At 43.5% G+C, this 20475-nt stretch overlaps 2 protein-coding genes across 2 annotated transcripts in view; one reads left to right on the forward strand and one right to left on the reverse strand.

Moving 5' to 3' along the window:
• Positions 1-20475, reverse strand: part of GPR26 (G protein-coupled receptor 26) — a 144902-nt gene that overhangs the window by 61411 nt on the left and 63016 nt on the right. The gene's annotated exons all lie outside the window — the stretch shown is intronic.
• The window catches only part of CPXM2 (carboxypeptidase X, M14 family member 2), a 68990-nt gene that overhangs the window by 13673 nt on the left and 34842 nt on the right, over positions 1-20475 (forward strand). Inside the window, exons 2-3 of the mRNA XM_009560108.2 lie at positions 8223-8332; positions 12205-12344. Coding sequence (XP_009558403.2) covers positions 8223-8332; positions 12205-12344 — 250 coding nt within the window. The remainder of the gene's footprint in view (positions 1-8222; positions 8333-12204; positions 12345-20475) is intronic.

A 20475-nucleotide genomic window follows, 5' to 3' on the forward strand; every position in this document is an offset into this window, starting at 1 on the left:
TGGCAGCAGTAGGCAGCTCAGGCAATGTGAACAGTGTTTGGAGTTCAGATGAGCCTCATGAGTCTGACAGCTTGGCCAAAAAACTCTTAGAGAACAGGCTTTCTGGAAATTCCTGCTTCCAGCTGTGCCAGGAATAATAGAAGCTCTTCCTGCTAAATGTGCTGGTTTGTTGCATCTAGAACCAGCCACAGCCTGGGTTTGTGAGGGAGTGAAAATGTGAAAAGTAATGGAAGGGGGGAAAAAAGTGTGCTTTCTGAATCCCAGGAATGTTTGGTTTCATCTCAGACATGACCTAAAGGAGAAAGATAATTTTTAATTTGTTCTTTATTTGCCTTTAATTGCTGGGTTTCCCCTCCACCTTGGAAGCAGGAGAAGTGACACTTTCACCCTTGCATAGAATTGGTACCCTGCAGCTTTTCAAACTGTTGCGCCCAATCCTGCCGGCTGGTGTGCACTGTTTGGGAGGAGGAAGGAAAACATGGAAGTGTGTGGTGTCTTTGCACCACATTGTCTGTGGCTTTGTGTGTCACTGCTATCAGATGTGGCAAGAATGCAATTTTGGTGGCCTTGAAACCACCTCAGGGCTTCCACTCTTGTCTGCTGCCTCTGATTCCAGAGAACATGGACTTTAAATCCGCACCTTCGTATACTGCCTTGTGCTGCCAGGCAGGAGGTAATTGCAACTTCTCTGTACCTACCTCCCTTCCTGAAAAGGTCATTCAGTTTTTGAAGCGTGCGTAGTATGGGGTACATGAAACGCATCTGGTGAGACTCCTAACAGGGAAAAGAGCGAGTTCACTTGGAAGACAGTGGTGCCTAGCAAACAGGCTAAGGTTAAAAAGCACCTCTCCTCCCCACAAGCTGGGAGGCTTTCCAAAGGCTGCTCCCTGGCCCAGAGGCAGCCTCCAGAGAAGGTGTCTGCAAAGAGAAGGCACATTTAATTATCAGAAGCAGCTCTGAGAGACCAGATAGGTAACATTTGTGGGAGCCTCACTCAGGCTTTGCCCTCACCTCGAGCCCATGAAAGTGTTCCTCTGATTTAAGAAGGCTTTAGGTTGGACCTCTCACAGAGCTGGGGTTTGTGGCTTCTACCCAAAAGTGTTTGTGGGATTGTTTTTTTATAATCTTCAACAGCAGCCATGAGAGTGAATGTGTGTTGTGGTGCAGTGATAAACATTGCCCTTTCAGTCTGCCAGAAGTGTTTGTTACTTGTCCTAGAAAAATATACAGCTTTGATACAACATGAGAAAACAATTAGTGTTGTCTTAGGATAGAAAACTTTGGCATCTATTTCATCTTTTATTTGATCTTTGGTCTGGATCTTCTATATAGGGGACTTATCGTAAGTGCACATTGCTTGCTGTGGTCTTTTAGTGCCCTGGCAATGGGTTTATAAGGCAAAGCAAATAAAAGCAAACTGTATGTGCTGGAAGAGCCTGTACTGCTTCAATTAGTCTGGGGTGCATAGGGGCTGGTGGCCTGAATTTAGGCCAGAAAAGAAACGATATCTATTGCTAGCAACGCTTTGGATGTGAGCGAAGTCAGAAAACTGCTCAGACTGCAATGTGGACACCCGTTGCTGGGGAAAGGCTGGACCATACCCAATGTAGAGAGGGACTAGTTAACATCTACAGCAATGTCACGCTTCCCCGATCACATCATCAAACGGGCAAAATTTAGCTATGCTACGTTCCCTGCCCGCCCCCCCAGTGTCTTACAATTGTAAATATAACAAAATGTTTAGAGAATGGACAAACTCTTTCTGTTTGATCCAGCACCCATCACAGCAAAGCAATCGAACATTTTCAGTGAGTAGCAAATCAGCAGAAATGTGTTTTTACTATTATTTCACCTTTCAGGTGCATTGCGGTGTTAAAATACTTTGTGTACCTGTGACCCAATTATCATATGAGACACAGGAATTAGACTACCAGGCTTTCCATTAAAACTTTCTGCTGTTGGAAGATGAATTAGCAACCACGCTTTTCCTATGAAAAGCTCTAAAGTTAGTTGGTAAAATTTATTACGTTGACCTCATTAAGAATTTTTTGTCCAAGACCAGAAAGTTCTAAGAATACTATAAATAACATAGTAGGCTTTAAAGTCTTAATGGCCCCAAAATATATGTTAGAGATTTACATCTTCTTCGTTAACTCTGTGTTTTATTGTTTTAGTTAAACAAGGCCTGGATTCTGCATCTGCCATCCATGGGATGGCTCGGAAAAAGAAATAGGGAATCAAATCCTAAAAGTACATCTGTCTTGTGGTGTGGGATTTTGCCCTGTGATGCCTAACCACTCAGTTTGGCAAGATACATCTCGAGTGTCTGGAGAACAAAGGCTTGGGCGAAGGGATGGGAGGTCTGATGGGCAAATGGTTTTACAGTAAGCAGAAACTGGTATCAATGACAGTGATGGGTTGTTAGTCAGAATGGAAGTAGCCTCCTAGAACACACCATGCTGGCACCATACCTGCTTCCTTTCCGACAGTGACAGGTCATCTCTGTTGCTTGTAGCTGTCTGGTGCCTGCTGTCGTTCCCTGCCTTGGGCGTCCACTGGCCATCCGGAGGCCAAGAAGTGCCTCATGGGTTTGACTCTGAACTGTCCAGTGTAATTTTTTAGAGATATTTTTGTGTCCATTGCTGCTGCGGAATGCAGTGATAGCTTGGGGAGTGCTGTATTACTGAAAATCATCCTGGCAGGGTATGTTTTGACAGAAAATGCACAACTTAGAGGAATCTAAACTTAATCACTGGAAAGATGATAGCATCTTCATATTTATCATAGTGAAAACCTGATTCAGCTTTATTTGAGTGACTGAGCATTCTTCTGTTGACTTTGGTAGTGCAAGCTTAAGCCCCACATGCAAAGCTACAGATACCGACAGCAACAACAAACACCCCTGGCACTCACACCATGCTTTGCATAGAGGAAATTGACTCACCACCAACACTGCTTTGAACTCCTCTTGGCATCTCTGAGCTGCTTTATCTTTGTGGTGTAACATCCTTTCTCCTCAAATGTTCTGGAGTGCAAGGAGATTCTTACGTATTTTAAAATGACAAAGCTCCTGGAGCTAAAACACATTTGAGAATCACAAAAAAATAGTCAGGGTACAATCTGCCTCCAAAAATCAAGGAGACTGCCAGACTGCACAGGGCTGATATTTCCCCATTTCTAGACCCAAGTATCACTTTGCACGAGGAGCTGGACAAATACAGATCTGCAGAACTGAAAAGGATTACAGATGTGGCTTTTAAAAATATAAGTGAAAAGGAAACATGATGCTTCTTTTTTTTTTTTTTTCCATTTGAAGAACTGAGCATATTTCTAAGCTGATGGAAAATATTCTTTAAATAAAACAATAATTTGTCTGCTATGCCTCCAAAAGAGCAGTACAGAATGATTTCCTAAACGCGTCCTTATTAGCAGAGCAGCTGTTACGACACTGTAGGGGTGAAGACGACTGAGCTGGCTCTGCAGAAGGTGGGGTTTTGACCAGAATTTCAGTGGAAGATGCTGCCTCTGTAGAGCACAGTCATCATGAGGCTGCAACTGCTCTCCAGCCTGGAAAACACAGAGCCATGCTGAGATTGCGAGTTGATTTGATGGCTTGAGAAGGGAGGTTGGTAGCACTTTTGGGTACTGCTTTCGGGGTAGGCAAGCCCCAAATTGTGACTGGTAAGTTCAGATCTCAAGAAATGAGGTTGTGACAGGAGTAATTCTCAATTCTCTCCTCCTGACTTCAAGGGACAGGTGATTACTGTCAGTGTCGAAGGATCAGAGCTGCCTTGCTGCCCTTAGCTGGGACACAACCGTCTGTCTGGCCAGCAGGAACATATTGGAGAATAATGGGAACTGAGGTACCGTCATTTAACACAGCCAGTGGGGAAGCCCTTTTGGAATGGAAACCCCCAGAAGACCATTCAAGATACAAATGTTATTAAGTCCGAATCCAAGCCTTGTCTCTTTTTAGGTCTTGGAATGAATTGATTTGATACAGACATCTTGTCAATGTCTTGTTTTTTAAGTGAATACCTATTCATGTTTGCAAATCACATGCAAAATCAGGATTGGATGTGGGCCAGGAAAGAGAAATGTCCATAACTCATCCTGTTCCCTGCACCTGAAAGCTTAATGCTTGCTTTTTGGTTGTTCTAAAACACAAATACTGGAGCTGCATTCTGTTAGTAAGTTGTTATGTGCATAGTACAAGGATTGCAATGTCTTTCAAAGCCACAGTTGCATTTCCTAGATTTTATAATGATCACTTTTTCAACCAGTTAAAGAAACAACTGAATATCTAGGTCATTTCCGGTTGAACCGATCAGGTATAAGCTGCTCTGATTACTCATGCTACCCAATTTCTGTAGCTTCTGCAAGTGTTTTTCAAACTAGCACGGAGAATACAAAAGCATTAAGACAGTCGTACTGACTGTGTGGCCATTTTCATTGTTATATGGAAGATTTTTTAAAGTTTAGTAAAATATATTAAAGCAATACTTTAGAAACTACTGGCCTTATGAATGCCATAAATCAGTCTTCCAAAAGTAGGTTATCCTGGTTATCTTCAGTAGCTCTAAGAAGCAGGGGACACACATCTCCACAAAATAATTTATTTGCAATTAAATTCACAGTATGATTAAGGATTTATTTTTTTTCTCAGTAGTGAAGCGGCAACTTTAAGTGGATTGTGTTGTGTTATATTGACTAACTTGGAGTTAATCAGACAAGGCTATACTGAAGAATCTCCCCCACTCCATCACGGTAGACTACAGACTGATGTTTTGGTGTGATGTGCTTCTCTCTTCAACCCTTTATTGATGCTAGAACTCGCATGGCGAAAAAAAAAATAATGTTCCTAAAGTGTTAATGGTCAAATATGCTGGCTATAAATAGAAGATGTCATTTAATTTAAAAGCAAAATCAGAGGTCTTCTCTTGTGGAAAACAGCACAAATTCCATACATCAAAGCTACTGTGAACAATAGGCTCGATGACTCCAAGAATATCATCCCAGTGCTGAGCTGCACAGCTGGAAACATCTAAAGGTCAGTGGTCTTTGATGGAGAACCCTGCTGCTCTGTTCCCAGTTTGGGATGGCCACTGGAGAAGGAGAGGCCAGCTGTGAAATGAATACTTCTCATTAATTTCCAGTCAAGTATTGGAGAAAAATGCTTGTTTTTTCTTACCTAGTGATTTGGAAAGATATTGCAGTGACAGTTTAGAGTTCAGTTTGCTTCCAGGGAAAGTGAGTTAGGTGGTTTCTTACCAACTTTTATAAATAACTGGATCCCATTGAGTGGATGGCAAAGATGTGAATGATTTCACTTGGAATATCGCAAGGCTTGAGAACACTGAGCAAAGACAGTGTGTTTTTAACAGTATGTGGCACACTTTTCATCAAAGATATCTGAACTGCATGTTGTTGATAGCTCCTGCCTGCTTCTGGAGCCTAACCTTGCTTCCCTTGAAACTCTCGTTAAATTGAGCATTCCATAATATTGGCTTATTAATCTGATGCGTTCACAGACAATACAAATAATTCATCCTTGAAAAATAAAGAGCAATCAGGCATGTTTAACTGAGATGCAGATGAACTTTTCTGAGTCTATTATTAGGCTTCAGTTTCTCTAGAAACAGAGATAATGCACAAAAATAGATGCAGGCAATTTCTTCAGACTGAAAATACCCATCCTGCAGTTTAAGAAACCCTCCCTGGAATCCACTGCAGCCCAAGAATATTGCAGTCTTACAGTGAATTAGTAATGTTTTACTGTGGATAAGCCCACCCCAGCTTCTTGCACGTCCTCTGGTCACTCCAGGTAGCTGCAGGCACCCTGACAGGCAGCTGCTGGGCTCAGGAGTGGTGCCTTTCATACAGGTTTTATGAAAACGGGTCTGTACAGAAGAGAGCGTGGGGAGGAAGGGGACTGCAGGCTGTCTGCCTGTGCATCCCACAGAGCAGGGATGTGCTGGCTGCCCACAGCACAGCTCCCTAAGCCCTTGCTCCTGCTTGATAGCAGAGAACAGGCTGGGAAACACAATCCGGAGGTGACAGCTTTGGTGGATCTGATGGAGCTGGCTGTTCCCTTTGCAGGATATATTCTACTTTCCTATGAACTCCCAGCCGTACCTGTGGATTGCCTCTCAGCCTTGTTAAGTGCAGTATAAACATAGAATTAAATGGTATTTTATGAGCTGAGTGTGTGAAAGCACCTTGCTTTTATTCTCAGCTCAGACAAGGACTTCTGGGTGGCTTTTGAGTGCCTGGAAGAGTGAACTGCTCAGAGAGCAAGTACGCAAAAGCGCAGAGGAGTTTGCAGGAGTATACCATGAGATGGGTTTCCAAACCTGTCTGGAGGCCTGAACTTGTGAAGGGCAGGCAAGAAGCTGCCAGTGGTATTCACTCCCAGTAGAGGTCTGCTAGAGCCTGAGACTTCTCCTAGACCAAGCACAATGAAAGATTGAACATTCTATAAGGAAATGTGATTAAAACAATTGGCCAATGAAATAAAAATCCCCGGAGCTGCTCCTTCCTCTGGCTGTCCTTTACGTCTGTCCCTTCTCTGTTTTGGGTAATTAGGTTGAAAGCTCTTAGAAAAGAGGAATTGTCTACATTTCATTGCTGTGTAAGACAAATGTCACTGGTGGTACATTAGAAAATACGCTAACATTTAGCATTTGTCTGTTCTGCCTCTGAGGGTGATGTTTGGGCCTGGGTTTGTGTGAGTAGTTGCCTAAGGATGAACAAAGAAATGCTAGCACAAATTGACAGCAAGCATCATTTTGTCCTGAGGGATTTTATGTTGTTAGGAGCTAAGGAGGGGCATGGGATATCTCTTGTATTTTGCCAGTTTGTGTGTGATAAGGCAAAGCTAGCAGTCAAATTTAGACACAGGATGACGAATCCCAGGTACACATCAGCACGGCACTTTGGTAACTGATTAAAAATGTGTATGTAAGAGGGGTACAAGTACAGAGCATGGAGTGAGCTCCAACAGTTCTCCTGCAGCCATGGCACAAACGGGATCGCAATCCTGCTTTCAGACAGGCAGTGAGGAGGGGTGGTCTGGGACTGGGATTGGGAATGTGGTCTGGGGTCCATGCCTGGTGCTTCGCTCCTGTCTGTCAGAGCCTGTTGTGAAGGCTACAGCGAACCACCCACACTCGACTGCAGAAAACATCCAGTCTCTGTCCAAACCCAGAACTGGTACAGCCACAACGGTGCAAAACCCCAGTCTAATCTAACAGGTGCTTGAGCCAAATAATGACACTACTTTCCACCTCTGGCCCACGTGGACTTCCCAGTTCCAGCCAGGATGATTTCAGGGTCTCTAAATGCTGCTATGGTGGACAATTCAGGTGCTCCCAAAGTGTCTCTCTGGTTTTGTTCGCCGCTGATGAGGTGCTCAGAGTGGCTCTTCCCTGCCTGCCATAGTACTTGAGGATGCACATGCCAGCCATTGTGTGGGGCTCAAACACAGCTGGGCTGGGGTTGTTTTAGAGCAGGAGATTTTCCTGATAATAATGGAGTAAACTCTCCCACATCCTGTCTTCCAAAGCCAGAGCTCCAGGCTCCAGTTTGCTGAGTTGCTGGCAAGCTGCTGAAGTCATGGCATCTGCTTTGCTTTCTTCAAGGCTTTGGAGCTCAGAGATCTGGCCCCTGGTTTCCAGATTGCCTCTTTGTGCTTAGTCATTCCATCCGCAGAGCCAGGCTGCCCAGCCTCCCAGCCCTCTGTAGCTATGCTGTTGTGCAACACGAGGCGCCGTGATCAACGCTTCCAGAACGGATTTTAATTAGAAACAGAACTTCATACAGTAGCTTGGAATGGGTACAAGGGGGAGAAGAATCAAAACAAGAGATGAAAAAGAACGATCCAAAAGAGAGAAAAATAAAAGGCCATTTTACTGACGTTTTGTCCTGAAACGCACTTGACAGGCCATACTGTATGCGTCTGTGAAAAGGCAAAGCACGCAGCATGCAGTAATGACTACGAGAGCCTCAAAGAGCCTGGTCCTCAGCTGGTGTGAATCAGCGTTGCTTCGTTAGCTTTATGAGAGCTGCCTTTTCTCATTGACCTCAGTGGCGCTGTGCTTGCTTCTGCCAGCTGGGGACCCCAGCCAGCTTGGCACAAGCGAGACCCAGGAACTTTGAGCACTTGTTTGTTTTGTGTTGTTTTTTTCCCTTAATTAAATTTTAATCAATCTTTTGTTTTGTAGATTGCCCTCCACTTGGTCTAGAGACGTTAAAAATTACGGACTTCCAGCTCCACGCCTCCACAGCAAAGCGTTATGGCCTCGGGGCCCACCGAGGACGGCTTAATATTCAGGTAATATCCAGTTTTCTCTAAAGTGGGAGAATGACTCCAGATTGCACTGTTGTATAAAGAGAACCGATGGATGGTTATTGGTTCTGACTGCTTTGTCAGCTCACGTAATCCAAATGAAGGGGAAAGACTGGAATTAGAGAAGTGAGCAGGGCTGATGGCTATCTTTTAGATTTGTGGGACTTACTTCCTGGGTTAGAAACCACTCCAAGCTGAGGGTGCAGATCCAAGCAGACCTCTGTGAGCAAGGCAAAGGTGCCGGTCCCGTTTCACTGGAGCGCTCTGCTAAATGTACAGCGATGAACAATTCCATGGGCTGCTGCCCCTGTGGCATGTCCTGGGTATCCCCACAGTGCCATTGCGGTATTCATGTGACCATTGCGATCCAACTTGAAGTAAGAAAAAAATCCACTCTTTGCTCTCATCACGTGATGCAAGGTCAGCTGAGAAGCTTAGGGCCCACCCCAGGTAACTGGCACTACCTCAGTTCACAGAGGATTCACAGAATAATGAAGTTTTTCACAGGCTTCTGAGGGTTATTTTTTCTGTTTGGATTACTAGAAGTGTGTGAAATTAGTTGGGCAGTGTATGCTTTATTCTGCAGAAAGCCAGGCTTAGCAGTGCTGGATAAGACCTTCCAGGATCGGGTTCTCCTGTGACCTTGCACTGCATGGGACCTGCTCTTGCTCCCAGTCCCGGTTGTGCGGATGCAGTGATGAAACTGGGGCCTCTTGGGGGCAGGAGCTGCTGGGGTTGTAGAGTGTTGTGTGCTGGAGATCCAGCCTGCAACTGCAACAGTGGCAGAACCAGCAGTTATTTGACATCATCAGGAAAAATCATAGCATAAAATAATATTCAATGAGGTGTTCTGCCTTCAGAGATAAAAGTCACCAGTATCTGTCACTTGTGAAATAATTAGCAGTGGTTATAACCTGAAATAATTAGTCAAATTGTGTTTCTTCTCCTTCATCATTTTCCTGGCTGGAGAAATCCGCGTAACACTGAAGGTTAACCAAGAAATGCAATCATCTCTATGCCAATAAGCTGCATGTATTTCTTCATGTCTTTGCAGTTATTCATTTCACTCTTTCCTTTTACAAATCTCCATTATGAAAACACAACTGAAAGACAAAATTACTGAAGTTCTGTTTTCGGCCTGGGTGCTTTAATTCTTCTCTTTTCTACCAGCAGTGGTTGCTATAAATACCTGTGATGAGTAACGCTTTTTTCCCTGTCTTCCCAAACTTCCTAGGGTAAAATAATGTTTCTGATCACCCTGCTGGGAACAGAGAGGAATCGAAGCAGAAGTGGTTTGATATTGGATAGATTTTTCCTGTTGCTCTGGCTGACTTGTGGCAGCAGACGGAAACTTCCTTCTTTGTTTGAATACATTTAGGCAGTAATATATTTCTCCTCATTATAAAATAAGGCGTTTGGAACAGTGGTAATGTGAGTGACTGTTTATTCTGCCTTGCATACGTGCAACTCGGAAGAGAAATAGGACAAAATCAGAAGTCATATAATTTCTAACCTTTGATTTCCCCTCATCTTAGATTCTGGGTACATAATAAGCAGTTAATTTGTTTTATTTGAATTACAATTTTCAATATTTGCATTTAAGGATAATCTTCCAGGAGTGACAGAAAAGAAAGGTATTTTTTCATAAAACATTGCGTATTGAGAAGTGTTTTGGCATTTGGCTGCCAGTGGAACATAAACTGGGTTAGACTTTGAGTTGTTCTTGAAAATTCAGCAAAGGAAAAACGGGTTTGTTTGAGCCCCAGCCCTTAACTTCCAGCTTTCATTGACTCTTTCACTCTCCTACTTTTGGAGATAATGCAAGTGTTTAAATGTGTTGTTTAGTTATGCAGATCAGGACTCAAATCTGTCAGTTGTTAAATTCAAGTAAATGTCTTGCTGAGCAAAGCTGTCTTGATTTGTATTCTTTGATTGAATATTTGATGATAATTTCCTCATCTTTCAGGAATCAAGTTTTTCCAAAGATATTTCATAGCAATTTCAACTACTATGTACTCGATTGCATTTATAAGGCAGTTTCTTTATGGAAACAATATTTTGAAGTGGCCATAGGACAAATTCAAAACTTCAAGAACCTTAAGAATAAAATACAGACTTGAAGCTTTAAAAGATAAGTTTCAACATAAATTTATTGTGATTCTTTTCCTTTAGCATCCTTTAGCAATGTTTCTAATAAGAACTTCTCATTGATCAAACTGCCTTTTTCAAGTTTCACTGTGCTAATTATATGCAAACTCTGCCACTTTTCACCTGGTAAAAATACTCCTTTAGCTTCACAGAGGGTGATATCAGGCATGAAAGCAGGAACAAGTAGCAGCACAGTTTCTGTTTTCCTTTTTATGCCTTCTTTGCCTCCATTCACAGCCGTAGTATTTTAAGCTGTGTGTAACTGTAAGCATGTCTTTTAGACGCCCCATGTTTGATACACAACTTAAACATATACTTAACTTTAAGTCCAGTTGAAACCGTGGAGACTTGAGGATGTGATTTGGGGTTTTTTTTTGCAAACAAGCTCTTCTTTCTCTCTTCTGCTTCCCTCTCTTCACTTTACTGTGAAGGAGAGGTTTGCACCCTGAGGAGCATCACTTGAAGAGGCAATATCCTCAGTGTAAATGAGGACCAAGGATCCCAGCTGGAGCCATGAGAGATAAGGTGCTCTATCTGCAGAAACTAGTGTAAAAGGGATTAGCATGATGTTGTTCAAGGTGCTTCGCAGATCTTAACACTTCCTGGCAAGCTTTGCTTTCAAACCCTAAGGCTACTTCAATTTCCATCTTATTTTAAAATGCACTGAAACCTTTCCTTGAAAAAGGTTCTAACTCAGGTCAGTGATCATATTTACACTCCCATGTTTTCCCATTGTTTGGTTCTCCTTGAAGAATTTATCTTACTGTCCATAAAGATTTTCACTGTATCTTGTGCTTCAACTGCTCTACAAACATCACTGTAAAATATCAGAGTCAATGCACAGAGGTTGATGGCTCACAGATGGCAACACATTAAGCAGATGAAATGTCAGAAAAACATGTGTAGCCTCAGAGGACCCTAAGAGCTGCTGTGCTTTGTATGCAGTAGCCAGCTTGGTGCCAGGCAGTTCCTGGGCTTTAGTAAGAAGATAAATATCCAAAGCCCTCAGACGTTATGTTTCTTTAAATGCTGTTTCAGATGTATTTGGAATACAGCTTACTCAAAATTCCTTGCAGCTATTTCTTTGAAGATGTCAGGAAGGCTGTTCGAGGTGGGGTTTGCCAGCGTAAGTGGGGATATAATGAGCGCTCGAGTTGGGGTATTGCTGGGCATTTCTGAATTTTTTTAACCTTTCACACCGTAGTGATGAAAATTAATAATTCTGGGACTGAAATTTCATGGGAGATAGTATTACTCTTTCCATATGCCCTACACTCTCCTTTGCTGCTTCTGAGGGAAAGGAGATTGCTCCAGCGCTGACTATTATTTACAAGGGCTGGAGCTGACTTTTTAGGGCTTTCATAACTCTGAAGACCATGTGGATAATTTGTTCTGGATAAAGGCTCTATCAGGCCACAGGCACAAATAGGTGGACTGAAGTGAGGCTCTCTTTATGCTTTCTAACTCTAGCTTAAATTTATGTCTAATGGTTCTTGGTTTTTAAAAGGGCTTTGCAGACCCTGCTTTGAGTAAGGAAATGTTTTGGTCTCTCCTTATACCTGCGGAGAACGACAGTCTCGAGGGTCTTAAACTGGAGCCAAAGGAGTAAATGGGATGAATGATGACTTCATGTGTTCTTTTCTTTTTCCCATGAAAGACCTTCAGTTCCTCGTTTCTGATTTGTGAAGACAGTTTTCCCTTCTTTTCAGGCAGGTGTTAACGAAAATGACTTTTATGATGGTGCTTGGTGTGCAGGAAGAAATGACCCATATCAGTGGATTGAAGTGGATGCTCGAAGGCTGACAAAATTCACTGGAGTCATCACACAGGGGAGAAACTCCCTTTGGTCGTAAGTACATGCTTCGTTTTCTCTGTGAGATGCTGAGCTTTCAGAGCACGGATTTCATGTTGTATTGTGTTTGGTTTGGTTCTTCAAGGAAGAAAGAAGGAATGGAAATGCTGTTTGACATCAGGTAATTGAATGGAGGAGCAGTAAAACACATAGTGATTATATATGGCATAAAATAAACTTTAAGGATAGCAAACTTTTATAGTAATTATCTATGTCTGGCAAAGGAATGGATGTGATTGCCTCGGATTATATGCCTTTAAACTCACCTTGTCAAATTTGCTTGTGTTAGACTTCCTCATTCTTTTCCAATTATTAACTTGATTAGTTTAGATACCATTCTTTTTAGGGGGTTTTGGGTGGTTTTAGATGTTAGGTTAGAATAACCACTCTTCTTTAGATATCCTAAGATATAGGCAATTGTCAAATAATTGATGGAATTCCAAAACAGCAGAATTTTTAAATGAGCAATTAAAAAAAAATTTATATCTATACTTTTTTATTCTAAAGAGGAATTTATAATGCACCAAACCCACACAGTATGTATTGGCCAGGCCTGCCGTGTTGGATAGCAGGCGTGTGCTGTGTTCATGGCTGCTAGTAAGGTTCCATGGTATTGAATTTGCCTGTTAAAGAGCTTTTAGGAAGGAGTGCTTGCCATGAATCAACCCATACTGCCTTGCTGCGCAAGTCTAAGGGGGCAACACAGCTGTGTGAAGCCCAGGAACTCGGCTTCGGACTCATCGTGCTGCCCATTGCCAGCGCTGGAAGCATTCGTGAGCTTTCTGCTTCCTGCTGGTGTTACAGAGCGAGTACCTGGCTGTGGGAAGTACCTGATTTGCACAGACCTGTGTGCAATTGCTTGTTTGTGATCTGCTGCTCTGAGCACAGCCGCCCAGGCTGTGATAACAGCCGGTGTGAGTGAGGTGAGGTTGTGCGTGAGGAGTACAGCAGTCAGCTGGGCAAAACAGGGACTGGGGGTGATGCATTTTTTTTTTTCCTGATGTTTACAGCGTTTATCCAATCTCTTAATTTCTCCTTGGGTCTCACTGTGTTAGGTAAGCAAATGATCCCCCTTGTGCTGCTAGACATTTCCAGCAAACACGAAGGAGATGCCCAGTCTTAGATCCATTCCAATTAGGTCTCTCACTAAAGAAAATGAATGTGCCATATAATAAAAGGCAAACCAGAAAAATACCACAGTATCTAGGAAAAAAAAGAGGTTTTTCTTCTATAGTTTAGTTTTCTGGGTTTTTTTTTTTCATTTCTTTTAACGTTGATGTGGGAGTAGGAGCCTTTTTAGCAGTAGGGTTTCTATTTTTATTCTGCATTGTTCTGTGTTAGGTAGATAATTACTGTAGCAAAGTCTTATTCTTTCCTATATTCATACTCTTGACATTGCTGTTGCTATCAACACCAGCACTGCACTGCTTCATCTTGTTCTGTTGCTATTTTTAGTTCAGCTCTGCTGTGAGTTTACAGCAGGACTTGATGCTCTGTTTATAGCTGGTATTCATAGTCATCTTTTTTTTTTCCGTTTGGTTTTTAAATTACTGAATCTTGCTTTTGCCTTCTTCCGCCACAAAGAGGTGGTGGGAGAATGCTGAGGGTCTGGAAGAACAGCAGGGATCATTCTGGGAGAGCGGGTCCAGCTCGTCTGGGATTGTTACTCACATTTTCAGAGGAACAGGCACGTTTCTGCCTCACAGGTGCCAAGATGGTTTTGACTGTACTAGTTGCGCTGTAAGGCAGGGTGATGTCTCCTGGAAAACATGTCCTGTAAGACTAAGCTCTGCCTGGTGGAAGGGCTGGGGGGAAGAGGCAGAAATAGTCGTAGGAAGGAGTGACCTCCTCCCCTCCCTCCAGCTTGCATGCAAGGGACTGCCCTGGAGGCGGCTTTTCTCATCAGGGTGTGATGGCTTTGGGACTGGCTTCCTTGGAGTCCATTTCTCTTTTCTCTCTCCTCTCATCACATTGAACAGATAAAGTCGATGTAGTTGGTGTTTGTGTGCTCTGCTTCTGCCGGTGTAAGTCTTCAGATTTTTAAAAGTAACTTGGTACTCCCTGAGGCACCAAAATAGAGGCTCATGCTTTCAAAAGAGTTTAGGCTGATGTGTGCAGCCCTCATCTGGGCCAGGAGTGGTGTCCTGGGGTTTCCAGTTTCAGCACCTGGGAGGATCATACCAAGGACGATCTTAGTGTGTCTTTCTGACTCAATTTCTACAGCAGTCAGGAAAGTGAGAAGAAAGGAAAAAAACAATCCTGGTGTGGAGAAGAGCTACACGAAGGGAAGCTGAATTCAGACAATAGTGGAGACGGAGCTTGGAGCAGAAGTTGCTCCAAGATTCGGAGATTCGGAGACACTGGTGGCAGCTTTGGTACGTGTGGTGGCAAATTCAAGGGACAGTGACTCAACCATAGCCACAGGGCTTGCAAGCAGTGAGCTGCCTTTTGTAAGGCAGGCCAGGGGAAACAGGCTGGTGTAGGACTTCTACTGGTGTGGGCAGTCTCATCTGTGACTGCTTTGCTATAACGGGCACTAGAAGAGGAGGAGACTCATTAGCTTCCTTCTCTTACACTTGGCTGCTGACTGTGATGGTATCAAAAAGGACTACTTATGATATAAAAGGTTGTACAAAAAGGTGCCATTCTCTTGCCTGAGGCATCTTCTCAACTTCATGAAGTTACGCAACAAGAATATAGTGCTTTCATAACTAATAGAAATGTGTACTGGAGAATAAGCTTATTTCAGGTAGGAGAGCCAAACCCCAGCTCTCTGATCTGTCTTATATTAGAAACAAAAGCCTGCCAAGCTTGAAAGCCAAGGTAAGATTTGTATTTAAGCCTTGGAGATTTTCCCAGCATTATGTATTAAAAAAAAAGACACTAGGATATTATGCAAAGTTAACAAATGCCATTATGTGATAGTGGTAAAGAATCGGGAAAAACAACCTTTTTTCCCCTCTTGGTATTGAACAGGAGACTTTCAGTTAAGTACATTTTTCTACTTTGTTAAAGTCCTCTCTGAGCTTCTGCTGAGCTCAGATTTGTACCTGCTCTGGTCCCTCTGGCTTCCTGCTGCTGACTGAATGAGGACGTGGGGAATGACAAGTGAGGGCAGGCGAGGACAACGTGCTTGAATCCTGCAGCAAATAACTTTGCCTCTCGCTGCAGGGCTGCAGTATTTGACTTATTGGGAGTTTGGCCTTTGATTGTGTGTGCATTTCTGATGCTGTGGCCAGAGCTAGCATAGTGGTGGTGGAAGCAACCTTTTACTCCCTTGTAGCAGCACTAGCAGCTGTAGCCTAGTTTTGCTGATGTCCTGTTCTACCCAGAGAAAGCCTGTTCATCAGCCTGGCTCTTTGGGATTTTTGGAGCTTTATAGGCAGTGGATGAATTGAAGGTTATGCTTGACATGATGTGAAGAACACAAAAACACCTGGGGTTATCACTTTGTGTATGCTGGCAGGAACTGCTCCACCTTGGTTATTCCTCTCCAGGGCCGTGGCTCTGCTTGCCTGCCCAGGGCTCTTGTACTCGAGCATGAGACCCTTGAGAAGGGAGAGGCTGAGGTGCAGCAACAGCTCTTAGAAGTACAGATGACCTGACTAGAGAAAGAAGGAAGCCATGCTGGGTTAGAAATGAATGCTTGCATTGTTTAATCATTTCCTTTTGAAGGAAGAATGTGAGTCAAATTTTGTACTCAAAGTGCCTGGCTGTGAGTTCTGCTATAGTCATGTGGAATCAAAATCTTTCTGCTCTTCTTTCTTCCTGCAAGAAGCAAAACCAGGCTTTGAACAAAAGCTCCTGAATTTGAGGAATCCTTCCTTTTGCCAGTCAAAGCAAGCAAGAGGACTCGAGGACTCTTGCTGTCCAGGCACTTCGGGCACTCGGGAAACCTGCAGGGTGAGGTGGGGTGGCAGTTTGCAGTCTGGTTTGAGTAGAGGTTAGTCTGTGTCCCTGGCAAACCTGCGACGGGGCTGAAAAGGCTATTTGGTTAGAGGAGGTAACAAATCAGTGGCCTCACTGGATGGAAGAAATGATTACAATCACTTACATGTGTTTCTTGCTTATAAACTGACACACTTTTAAACTGGTCAGTGTTGTTGAAGCTGTGTTTTAATCAGGTAGACACCATTACATGCTCTGTTCTGTGTCCTCGTGCTACTGTCCGAGTGTTTTCCTTGCACTACTTTGTTGGCTTAGCAAATAATAAATATTCATCATATTTCCTCTTTTGTCTGACCATGCTTTTGCTAAAGACAGGACATTTTTAATTGAATAAAGGAATAATGTGATGTTCTATAGTACCCCCTCATCCTCAGCCTGCTCTGTGTGCAGTGTAGCCCTTCATGGTCCCCCAGCATCCCTTTGACAAACCAGCCTTTGGGAGCTGTAGGTCCGTCGCAAGCTGGGTACCATCCAGAGAGAGAGTTGAGGATGAGTTCAGGTCAGTGCAGTTTGCTAGCTTCTAATTTTGGTGGTACAGCATTCTGCTCTCTCTTTAGTCACAAAATTGATGTGTTACCCCAGTCGCTGGCAGTTCCATGGGAGCTGGGATATGCTTTTATGGGCCATCCGCGTGTGAGGACTGCAAGGTGTTGAACTTTCTTGCTTGCAAGAGGGTAAAAATCCTTGCTTCCTCCCCAGTTTATCAGCCATTCATGGTATTAAGGCCATGGTCTCAGCAGTAAGATTGGTTTCGTGAAGAGATAACCACATCAGCATCTTCAGTATTTCAATAATCGGAGTATAAAGAACAGTGATAATCCATTCAGTGCAACTGCATCAGCATTTGGGACTGTACAGTGGTTACTCATCAGGATTTTGGTTGTTTCCACAGATACCAAAGAAAACAGAAGGGACAAAATACAGCATCAGTGTAATGCTGCTTTTGAAAGCATAGTCAAATGAACTCTAACTCCTATCCCGCTCACAAGGACAACAGATGTATGTGGCATTGACTTTCAAAACAATATCTCCTATCACCACACAGAGGCTATGAAACCATACCCTGATGAAACTCCAGCAAATTCAATGAGAATGTCTCAAGTTTTTATGCAAATCATGTAATAAAATACTCAGCTGCTGTGTAGCGACTTGAATTGTTATGGTGCATTAAATCAGCACCAACTGTTCTTTGCCCTGACTGGGTGACAGGACTGCAGAGGTTATCACAGCTTCCCCAATGTCAGGCTCTCGTGGAGCGAATTGTTCCAAATCCACTGCAATCATATCAAGTATATTGATGGGAGTTACAAAACAACCCAAGTTCAGTGTAGAAAAGGCTCCCTTGATATATTAATATCACTAGTTACATATTAAGAAAACCGATCATAAACGCCAGTGTAATAAGTTCTGTTTTCTCTTAGCTGTCTTTTGGTGGAGCCGTCTCATGGGCTTTCAGTTGTTACAGCACTGAGAGTCAGTCTTTGGCAGCCTCAGCCTCAAGTGCTCTCCATCTATTTACTTAACTTCAGTTCCTGTGCCACCTTCATCTTATGCCTCAATTCTTGTGCCCTACACAGGGTTTTGGTACAGTGTTTGTCACTGCTGGTGGATGCTCACCATTCTGTCTCGGTGCTGGGGAGCTGAGTTTGTGACCCGCTCAGATGATCCTGTGTGGGTGGAATTCTGACAGCACACCCAGAAATGTATTTATACTTTCACAATTTGTTTGACAGCAGTGTCAAAGCTGATGATTCTGGTATGTGACGGTGATCCTGCTCCTGTTCTCGTTCTTGCCAAAGACTGAGTGACTCTCGGTGCAGCACTGGGAGGAGCAGGTCATTGCCATCCCCACGAGGCGGTTCCTGCCTGGTTAACCTCTGCATTGGGAAAGGGTGATGGTGCGTGGACAGAACCTGCTGTGCCCGGCGAGGCTCACTGGGGATGTTCAGAAGAGGAAGGAAAGATTTTTAAACTCTATAGAAGGGACTTTGATGGGCAGTTTGCAATCAAATGAGCTGAAGCCTTCAGGAAGGGTATATCAAGTGAACAGAGGCATATGTTGCAACAGATTACTCACACTTACTGATCACTGCCTTGATTTGCATATTTTGTGTGTGCGTTGACTTATTGCAATGAGGATAATTGTGTGTGGTGTTACCTGGAGGACGTCAGGCAGCTGGTCCTTTCCCCAGTGCCCTGAGCATCCTTCCCATGCCAGCATCCCTTCTGCAGGCACCAAGCGGCACAGCCACAGCTTCGCGCACACTTGGTAGGTGTGAGTCCTTTCAGCATTGCTGTAAATATGCTCACAGCTGTGTGCGCAAATAGCAATATTTGCTGGTGACTGCCAGAGCTTTTTATTTTCTGTTACTTTAATCTTCACAGGAGGAGACAAAAGGACAGGGAGGCGCTGCCCATAGAGTTCAGGTGTTTCTCCTCAAATATGTGACTGGTTGCAGAGTGTGATAGCCACAAACAAGCATGGAAAATCAAACATGTCACCAAATGAGGTTTAGAAGAGAAGGAATCGCAGCTTGGGTGTGTTTAGCACATACAGAAGATATGGAAGTGGAAAGTCTGGTGTAGGGAGAATTTCACATGCATCAGATCTCTTTGCAGTGTGGCCCAGACAGACAGGCGTTAAGCCCTTAATATCTCCAAGGCAGAGGATGTCTCTCACCCCACACGTGGCACCTTCAGGTGTTGCTACCCAAATGTACAACTGTGAAAGGAAATACCCACAGCTGACACCCACTTTCCTGGGAAGGTCAGAAAGTCAGAGATTAAAATCTTGTAAAAACTTGGCTGCGAGTGGCAGCAGTTGAGTGGGAAACGTGTTTGCAACCCGAGCTCCTCGCTGAGAAGCAAGCTTTGGAAAAGTGGTCCTTAATTCATCCTGAGCAAGTGAAGTTCTGGCCCTGAGCTTTCCTCACAGGGCCTCCGAGGAGCTGGGTTTCACAGCAGTGCATTAATTTAAGTCAGCAAGAAGCAATTTTAAAAATTAAACATTCGAAGATTTCAATTATTAAAAAAAATACCCTGGCTCGCTAGTCAAGTTCCATCTCTTAAATCATATTTATTTTAATTAGCTGGTAAAGCTTGCTGGGCTACCTGTGGTTAGCCTGAGAGTTCTTTGATTTGGCTCGTTTCTGAAACTGCTGGGCGATTGGGTTGGTGGTTTAATATTTTATCAGCATAAATATTATTACAGAATATTAATATTAATGGGTTTGCGTTTAATTCTATGAGACCACAGATTACTTTTTCAAGCGGACAGCCATTTCATTGCTGGATTGCTGATTCTGTTGCATCAGTACCGTTTAATCTAAGATTTGTCTGGCATTTTTTAGGTATAGAGATTCTGCTATTTCAAGTATTTTGGCTTGTCAGTTCATATATTATTGTAGGATGCAGATCTATGTGCCCATCTGGTTCTATTTTCTATTAATTTTAGGAGTTTGTAATGCAGACAAATCAAGTTATGGTGAGAGGAGAAGAATAATATGGTCAGCTGGAGTCGGGTCCATTAAAGATAAAGTTAAAGTTAACTCTGCCAGTGTTTGCTGGTCTCATCCCCAGCATCTCTGCCACTGTGGGCTTGAGATTCTGCTGACCGGCACCTGTCAGCCTTCCTCATTTATCTCAAATCGTGTGAGGTTGTAGTGATGTAGAAAAGCATCCTCGGAGACTGGCATAAGAGCACCAGATTTCTCTCACTTGTTGCTTATTTGGCATTCCGTAATTGAGAGGCCTGATGTTACAATACTGTGTGCAGCAGGCTCTGTTCGAACAAAATAAACCCATATCCCAGTGGTCAGGAGCCCCAGCTGATGTCCTCGGCTGCTGGAAGCATGGCAGCCCCCACAGCTCCTCATTTAGCACTCGCTCTCTGCTGAGCTGGGATCCCTCTGCATGTATGGTACACATACAGAAAAGCAAATCGTAGGCAGGAGGCAAAGCAGAAAGATGTTTTGTTGTACTGGTGCTGCCTTTCCCTCTGCTCGGTAGGTTCTGATGCGGGAAAGTAGCAAAAAGCTGGTTCTCTGTTCAGGAACCTGCCAAGGCTGTAGGAGATCTGCTTTTAATCCTCTGCCTTGATTTAAGTTTCCTCCCACTCCCTGGGCAAGTCACTTAATCCCTGCGTTTGTCTGGTTTTGGGTGGAAATGGACAAGCTGGGCA

Source organism: Cuculus canorus, chromosome 7 (assembly GCF_017976375.1).
Source record: "Cuculus canorus isolate bCucCan1 chromosome 7, bCucCan1.pri, whole genome shotgun sequence".
Classification (NCBI taxonomy): domain Eukaryota; kingdom Metazoa; phylum Chordata; class Aves; order Cuculiformes; family Cuculidae; genus Cuculus; species Cuculus canorus.